The following is a 9,442-nucleotide window of genomic DNA, read 5'->3' as shown; positions in this document are numbered from 1 at the left end:
TTCTTATATCAATCTTGAGATACAAATTTTCCACAAAGGTCATAGTCTGTCTGCAACATAGTAATAACTCTTAAAGTGAGACAAATGCAATCACCAATATACCTACCTTGAATGAAACCCCTTTGATGAAGAGAAATTATATGAGACATAGTATTGGTCGGCCTATCAACAATAACTTTAGTAATAATATTGAATTTGAAGTTGACAAGCACAATGGATCTATAATGCTCCATTTGACTAGAATAAACACAACAACACTGAAATTATAATTAAGAATACAATCTTAAACAAAGACTTAGCGAATAATCTGAAAAATATCATGATCAATCATATTTCAATTCTTTTTATAAAAATAAGCACAAAAATCATCTAAGTAACGAGACGTTGTCAAGATTCATGTAAAAAACTGTATTTTTTAGCTTTTTTAAAAAATTAAATAAACTAGTACGCATTTCCAATGCAATTTTAATTAGTGAATGACAAAAAAAAAAATATTATTATTCTATTTATTGTTAAGATGACTCTTCCACATAAAATCGTAAAAAGAGTTCTAATTATACACAAAGACAACTAAAAAAGCAACAAAAATGCTAACACAATGACAAGTTATCAAGCAATTATATATTGCTGTGAGATTAATTTTTTTTTTTTTTAAAGGCCAAATGCATTATATGGTGGTCTAAACCAGGCACACAAATGGGGAAGGAGTAAACCAAAATCAGAGTCAGAATGCAATTATGATACCATAGGGATGTAAGAATACAATAATGCATTACTAGCTTACATTAATGCAGACCTGTGTAAATGGCAAAGCTAGTAGTTAAGCCATAGCCTTAGCCTCACTTTTTATATATTTATATATAAAAGCAATTCCGACCGACTTTGAAATTTAGTTTATTATATGAAAAAAATTATTCATAAATTATCGCATTTTTAAGATACGATTTAAAAAAAAAAATATTCTTTGACATTCTCATTGCATTGTTTCTTCTTTTGTATTTTCCTTTTGTAACATTCTCATTGCACTTCTTTATTTTTTTTATGGTATCATTGTTTTTTTTCTTTTTCTAACGTGTTGCACTTATTTTTTTTAGGTTAACACTTATCTTTTGAGTGAACTTATTGTTTATGGTATCATTGTGCCAAACTAAATATTTTCATATGAAGATCATGTGAATCCAACCGTAACTAAAAGTCATATAGAATGGACACCTAAAATAATGATCATGTTATAAGAGCCAAGAGTAAATGATGTAAATATATTTGAGCAACTAGACATTAACTTTAAATATTTACCACATAATTAAAAACCGATCATAATTAAATTCAAAATATAATAACACACAACTAATATTACTAATTTTGCGGGTAGAAATTGAAATTAAGGGTTGAAGGAGTAAAAATAGTAAAAAGACCAAACTTAGAACTAGATACTAAGATACAAACAAGTTCAAATTTCATAGTTGTTTCACTTGAAGCAATATTTGACGATGCCAGGAAAATGGACATTCATGAAGTAGTCTTCCCAGTTAATCATTTTTGGATCAAAGTAAAACAAATTCATCTCCACTCCACTTTTTATTGCTTCTATTTGCAACTTCTCTGCATTCATGTTATCAAATCTGTGTACAAAACAAATTCATCTTATTAAGTCAATGAAATATCTTATATATATATATATATATATAGCACCTCTTCCTAATAGTTAATATAGCTAGCAAAAAATAAAATTAATCATTAAAATTATAATAAAAAAGTATCAATATATATTTCTCGTGTCAATAAATATAATGAAAAATTTAATGAGAAATTTTATATTTTTTATACTATTTTTTTTAATGATAACTTACATGCCATCAAAGAACAAGTAGGGTCTATAAAGTTCAACCAATCGCAAGATAATGTTGATCTTCCTGTTGATATCAAAATATATACCATGAAAATACTGGCAAAATGCTGCATTCACTAGCTTTAGCCCCTGTTGAAATGCAAGTTAACTAGTAAGCACTTTTCTGTTTATAATAATTAAAAATTAAGGTAATCAAGCTAGGTTAGGGTAGAAATACTCCAAGAAATAAAAATTAATGACCTTTGTTACATATTCTAAAAAATAATTATTTTGATATTCAATAATTTAAAAATATTTTTTTATAGATTTTTTAAACAAACCAGAAGTTATTTTATATTTTTCTGTTGCAGTGAAAGTCATTCAAAAAATAATATCAATTATAAAAAATAATTTTTTTTAAAGATACAACAAACAACTTCTAATTTAAAATAGTTTTTAAATTATTCTCGTATTTTAATTCTTTTTAAAAGGCAAGACAAACATGAAAACTATCAATAGTGATTAATTTTAAAAAAAATATAAAAACTTTTTACCCATAAATTAGAGAGAAAATAAAATTAAAGATTATCTAATTTTTTTAACTAATTCTGCAATGATTAAAAGAAAGTAATTAAAGATTAGAATTTGAAATAACCTTTAGAGGAAGTATGTAGCGAATGAACATATATCTTTGGAAAGCAGCCATGTTGTCCAAAACTGTAACATTGCCAACTTTGATGGGATTTCCTTCCTTATCAATACATGGTTTTGCAGTAAAATATCTAAAACCATACTCATGGAGATTTTGATATGTGATTGGATTCGCAATTGATGAACCTAATTGATAAATGCTATCACGTGGTTGATTTGCATGACTCACCATCCCAACTACCATTGCATTCACCACAAAATCAGCTGGTATCTGTTTCAAGTCAACTCACCATAATTAAATCAACTTTCACCAAAACATCTATTAATTTGACTTAAATATATTTTTGTTAAATATATTTTAAAAGTGTAATGTTTTGTCATTTATAACATTGAGCCAAAACTTTTATGATATGTTAAGTAAATTACTTATGTGGCACATGACTATGATGTATATGTGAATGCATTGCACTTTCATGTTGATCTTCATGTGGAAATATTCCCCTTTTAATTAAAGATCAAATGAAATGTTTCTCACCACATCAAAAACTGCCTTAACATTTGCAAGGAAGCATGTCAATTTTCCTTTTCCATAAGCAACAATTATACTGTCTATGGTTCTGCAAAAAATAAACAAATGAATTTTTTGGTCATGTGATCATTATTATAAAGTTATTTACACAATCATTCTCTTTGAAATAAAATTAAGATTTAATTGCATTTTAAATTCTCATATTTTTACTGATTTATAAAATTGATCTTCTATTTTAAAAGTAATAGTTTTTGTCTATCTGTCTGATTTTTTAAGTAAAAAATAATAACGTGCAATAATTTAAAAAACGTGATATATGATATGATGATATAAAATGATTCAATCTACGAAATTAGAATAAAACGTTAAAAAAATTTAGCTTTCGACTTTAGATACTTTTTTTATATTTTTAATTTAACTAATGGCATAAGAATAATTAATACATTTATATAATTTCATATCATAGAATTATATGTCGCGTCATTTAAAATATATTACATCGTTATTTTTTAATTCAAAAATTCAAAAAAGATACCAAAATTATTGACTTTTAAAATAAATCGCAAGTTAATAATAATAAAAAAATCAAAACTGCAATAAAACTTAAAATAAAAAAAAATGTAAAATAACGATGAATAAACATAAATAATTATAAAAAATATTAATTAATTTACCTTATTCCTTCCACCCAACCAGGGAAAGGTTCTTTGTAAGTGCTAGTAATCATTGTAGGACGCACAATAAAAATGGACAATGTTTCCTTCATAGTTTCTATAAGCATTTCTCCCATTGCTTTGGTAAAAACATACGTGTTTGGCCATCCATATAAATTTGCTCTGAAATTTTATTAAAATCAAACCAACCACATTAAGTTTTGGCGAGCAGATATTTTCAATATTCAGCAGTCTCACAAACGTTGGCTAGCGACAACCACACATTGCAAAAGTGATCTTAGGAAAAAAAAAATTATTTGATTTCTAAACCCAAACAGTGAAACTAAAAAAATAATGATTTATTTATTTTTTGTGAAAGAAAGAAGGCAAGTCCAATATAATGATTTATTTATAAAAATATATATTTTTGACATCATATATACATATAATTTAATTATTATATATTGCGTAAAAAAATTACATTGTCAACAAATCACAATCATTCATGAATATAATTTTAATATTAATTCTGATAAAAATCAAATATTATTATAATAACTAGTTTTAATGATTGACACCATAGAAACTCTATACATTATATATCAATTAATTAAATTCATTAATATATGAAGATAATATTGTTGTTCTCACTTATGATAGAAGTAAATGCTAACCTTTCAATACCCAGGTCCTTCATAGCAATTTTAATATCTTCTTCAGTGGCTCCCTCTTGTCGAAGCTTGTTCATCTTTTCCTCAACTACTTTCTTTTCCTCATCAATGTCTAGTCCTTTCACACCATTTAATGATGCACCCAATTGGATTGGATCCTCTATTATCAATCCTCCTCTCTCGCCACACACATATGCTGAATTTGTTCAATTATTATACTTATTATTATATTCAGCAATAAATTCATACACTTCTGGTCTGTATTATAATAAATGATTTATTTATGAGAATTAATGTCTCAAAAACTAGTTCTTCTTTTTAAATTATAATACAACATTAATTATAATTTTTAATTATACTCTCTAAATATATTAGTTCAGATTCAAAAAAATTAATTTGTATTAAAGGTAATTGTAAATGCAACAATATTTAATAAATATATTTTAATAAAATTATTATTTTTTGTTATTTTATTTATAAATTTTTTTAATCTGTATTAAATAAATAATTGTGTCATTCATTATGAAATGAAGGAACTAAATTTAAAAAAAAAAACTTATAATTAGTATGGAAGGAGTATAATTTAGACTTATATTGCTTAATTTGAGCACGGTGTTTTATAATAATAAAAAAAATAGAGAGCAAAAATAGAAAACATATTTGCTAAAATGTATGTTCTTTTGTTCTTACAATTATTGGGGAATATAAACACATTGATAAAACATATTCATATACAAACCTGTTGATACGTGGACAAGCACCCTTAGGTTAATACATTTTTTGGCGAAGTTTATGACATGCTTAACTCCAAATGTATTTAAACCCAATGCAACATCATATCTGCATGTAATATAATAATAATAATAAAAGTTAAGAGAAAATACACACAAGTTTAAGTTAGAATAAACCATACCACCATCAATAGTAATATTCTCTTCTTTTCACAACAAATATCACTTTTATAAAAAATTATCGCAAAATAAATATTATATTTAATTTTAAATATAAAATTAATTAATTTTATCAACTATATTCTTTAATTAATATTATGTACAAGGACACAATATTATGTTTAACTAGCTCCATTTATTTAGCTACCCAAACATAAACTTAGTGGTCCAGTAAGATATAACAAGAGCAACAATCTTTTTAGTCTATTACTAGCCAAAACAAATAGGATCATAACACATTATAATAAAGGTAGAGAATTGGATAAATGAAATAAACACATGAGTCTCTCATGTTTTTTATTTTTTTTGCAATTGAAGAAATACATGCCCATGTTAGACATACCCAAACACTATTTAATGCATTATGGTAACAGCTGTAAAAAATGCACGGTCACATCAATTTATTTTAACTTAATAATTTTAAATATAAATAAATATTTTATACAATAACATAAACTTGCAAGTATCTAATCAATCAGAAAACTAAATAAATTATTTATTAAAGTAATATAATATAATTCAAAGCTTTTTAAACGGTTTATCTTTTAAACTATTCAACTTTGAAAAAATGAATTACTTTTCCTGTCTCATAATAATTAAACTATTTGTCAAAAAAATATTTTAAAATAACTAATTATGTTTTAAATGATTAAAGTTAATAGTTAATTATTAATTTTATTAAAAAGTTGAACTTCTAACATACTTATCACTCCAATTCTTATATCTCAAAATAACTATTATTTTCAATTGTCAAAATTAATGATACAAGTACCCATAAGGAAAAACTAGATCCAAATTGAAGTTATAGTTAAATATGAAAAGTTCATATATCTCCCAAAACTCAAAACTCTAAGGTACTTATAGTTGTCACCAATAAATGTACCTTTCATCAAAGTTAGTTGTTGCAGCTAAATTCACTATGACATCAGTTTGATCACAAATCTCTTTAAGTAGATTTGAGTCTTTCAAGTTGAAATCCTCTTGGGAAATGTCCCCTGGCACTACACTCAATTTTTCTAAGACAAAGCTATTGAACTTTGCACCAAGATTTTCCTTTAGCAATTTGAACAAGTCCTTCCGCAAAATCTATACATGAAAATATAACAAACACATTGTAAACAATTATTAGGAACACATCTTTGTGTGGTGGGTGTGAAATTTTATTAGTGTATTGCAACAAACTTTATTTTATTCTCCAAAGTCTCTATCAAAACCATATTTCATAAAAGCAAAAATAGTAATTTATTGAATGAAATTATAACCAATGCATGCCAATTTTAACTTATAAGTGGGGACTTCCATGGATATAATCCATTTAACACTTCACATTTTTTTTACTTTGTAAAACTAAAATAATTTAAAACAAAATAACACATCTTATTTTTTCAAAAAAAAAAAAATCTTATTATTTTTATTCTTAATATTCCCAAAAAATCTCAAGTAGAATGAAAATAATCTTAAGGTAGGGATACATGGATATACACAAAATCTCCTAAAAAACGAGGATCAGATAGAGAACATGTTAAAGGTGGAGACTGAGAACATAAAACACTCCATGTCCCCACCCTGGTCCGATATCTAAGTCGGCATTTTCACATGTTATGAAACAGTCCCTATCATACAAAAATACTCATTAAATAATCATCGTAATATTTTAAAATTCTTATTTAATTGATAAATATCAATATTATTAAATTGTATATCGTAGATCTCGCAAATGTAAGAGTTTCCGATGATAATTATAATATCTTATTTATAAAAAAAAATTTAAGAAGTTAATTTCACATGTATATACCTCATTGTTCAACCGTTTAGTTGCAGATTCAGTATCCGTAGCTCTCATAAGAAGATAAAGTTTCTTCACATTTGGTTGAACTCTTAGTATCTTCTCAATAAAAACTTCAATAGTACCGTAAAAAAGAAATTAATTAAGCACATCATAACTAATTACTAAATAATACATACATACTAATAAGTAATTAAACATATAGAGATATATATACTTTTTGCAAGGAAGCCAGTGGCGCCGAGGACCAAAATATTCTTATCCCGAAGGAAGTCAGTAATGCTTCCAGTTTCCATTGGAGGAAAAACTAAAGTATGAGAATGAAAAAGATACTAAAATATTTTGAGATGTGAAACAAAAGAAACTTGGATTTGAGTGTAAAGTATGTCTCAAATGACCATATATATAGAGAGAAAAAAAATGATCTATTAAAGGCATTTATTTGATTCATGCATGTGTACATTGGAAAAATGTGTCTATGGCCTCCTAACTGTTCGTTGAGCTAACCTTGCTGCCATATGCTGTAAATATTAATGCCAATATGTCCTTTCTACTAGACGTTGTTGACTTCTCTTGAATCTTATTAACTTTGGTCAAATTATACAAGATGCGCTAGATTTATAGTACGTTAAATTCTACGGTTAACTTTAGTCTTTGTAATTATAATTTTTTTTTTATTCTGATCGTCATAAATTTTAATTTTTTTTATTTGGTTAACATTTTTATAAATATAATTTTATTTTAAAATAATTATTTAATCTAATTTATGTTACAAAAACTATAACATTATTAAATGCTTGTAATTTGCAATCTCTAATTCTCAATATCTCCGACAATGACACTCATAAAAGAATACAAAACATGAAATTTCCACGGAAAATTGATATAGTATCTAATTGATATAGTTAGGTACAAAGATGCACTAAATAATTTTTTTAAATTTTTTGAAAATGGATTTTCATTAATGATTAAATTGCATCTCAATGAGCAAGTAGTTGTCATTATTTACAAAAAGAAAAGAAAGAAAAAGAAAAATCATTTTGGAAGAACAGGTCATAAAATAGTGAATGAGATGTATAATACCTTTGGAAAAGAAATAAGTATAATACCTTTGGAAGATAGAAACAGTGAGTTGTATTAATGATGATAGAATGCAGAAAAAAAACTTAATATGTAAGGATGGATGGAAGGTTACAATTTTATATTTAAAACTCTAACAAAACATATACATTGTATGTTAAAAGTAGCTGTTAATAATTATGTTATTTATATAATTAAGATATTAATTTAAATGATATTAATTTTAAAAAATATAGTCGATTGTCATTAGAATTTATAACGATTTTTAAATACTAATTTAGGATGGTCAGCCACTTTTGCACGTAGTCCCCTGTATTGTTGAGCCTAATAAAATAAAAAATAATGAGAGAAATATTTATTTTTGAATTGATAGTATAGAATACATTTTTTTACTGTAATTATAAGACAAACTAATTTTAACAAATATAAAGTTATTTCTAACAATCAAAGGTAGAGTCAGGATTAGAAGACCGAAGGGGTTTATTTATGTAAGTGAACATTCACTTTAACACATATCTATTATAAAAATAATTTATAGTTCAAAAAAATAGATATGAAATTATGATGTTGTGTTATCTATCTATGTTGATGTTGCGATAAACTCATGATTTCTTGTAGTTCCCTTAATTCAATGTTTGAGAAAAAACACTAAGAAAACTATATTTCTAATACATATTAATTTAATTTAAAAAAAAAAATTCAGAATGGAAAGAATACAAAATGAGGTGAATTTTATATATATCCAAAACAAATCATTCAGTGGCTATTCTAAAAGCTAATTGAATCTTAATCAAAGATAAAAAATAAGACAAACAACATTAATTCTATCTAAAATCTACACTTCCACGATGTATATATATATATATATTCACTCCCAATTATATAAACCTATCTCTCCAATTCCTTACCTCTTGAGAAATTTATGCCAACAAATTTGAAACAAGACATATTAATTTAACCATCCTCTACAAATTTAAAGTTTTTGATTCATATTTCTAACATTAGATTCAACGATAGAGATTCAGCTGTGATATTCAAATGTCATGGGATAAAAACATAATATAAAAATCAATAGTGACTAATCAAGAAACAAAAATATTAAATACGTATACCACCAAGCACTTGAGGTGAAAGAGAAATCTCAAAATGTTGAGAAGATGTCATTTGTAATGTTGTTTTCACTACAAGTAAAAAGATTATATGCGGTGGTGAAACCACTGCAATATAACACAGAAGATGGTTTTTCAACTATCGTAGATAATTGTGTTGCGATGTCTCTTTGCGACAGTTCAAA

At 25.4% G+C, this 9,442-nt stretch overlaps 1 protein-coding gene across 1 annotated transcript; it reads right to left on the bottom strand.

Annotated features, from left to right (window-relative positions):
- Positions 1-1,300: 1,300 nt before the first annotated feature.
- Positions 1,301-7,453, bottom strand: LOC101509431 (fatty acyl-CoA reductase 3-like). Its single transcript, XM_004506095.4, has 10 exons — positions 7,286-7,453; positions 7,078-7,181; positions 6,166-6,368; positions 5,072-5,172; positions 4,336-4,528; positions 3,683-3,844; positions 3,015-3,096; positions 2,484-2,750; positions 1,851-1,978; positions 1,301-1,622 (listed from the first exon to the last, which is right to left on the bottom strand). Exons 1-10 carry the CDS (start codon positions 7,362-7,364, stop codon positions 1,469-1,471), a joined length of 1,473 nt encoding a protein of 490 aa, XP_004506152.1. The 5' UTR covers positions 7,365-7,453; the 3' UTR covers positions 1,301-1,468.
- Positions 7,454-9,442: the final 1,989 nt, after the last annotated feature.

Source organism: Cicer arietinum, chromosome 6 (genome assembly GCF_000331145.2).
Source record: "Cicer arietinum cultivar CDC Frontier isolate Library 1 chromosome 6, Cicar.CDCFrontier_v2.0, whole genome shotgun sequence".
Classification (NCBI taxonomy): domain Eukaryota; kingdom Viridiplantae; phylum Streptophyta; class Magnoliopsida; order Fabales; family Fabaceae; genus Cicer; species Cicer arietinum.
This window is presented reverse-complemented; position numbering and strand designations above follow the sequence as displayed.

Excerpts from the sequence above, each read along its gene's own strand:
- LOC101509431 (XM_004506095.4), bottom strand. The coding sequence starts at position 7,364 with ATGGAAACTGGAAGCATTACTGACTTCCTTCGGGATAAGAATATTTTG. Across the intron at positions 1,979-2,483 it reads GCTACATACTTCCTCTAAAG|GGGCTAAAGCTAGTGAATGC; the intron begins GTTATTTCAAAT and ends GCATTTCAACAG. Across the intron at positions 1,623-1,850 it reads TACTTGTTCTTTGATGGCAT|ATTTGATAACATGAATGCAG; the intron begins GTAAGTTATCAT and ends TTTTGTACACAG.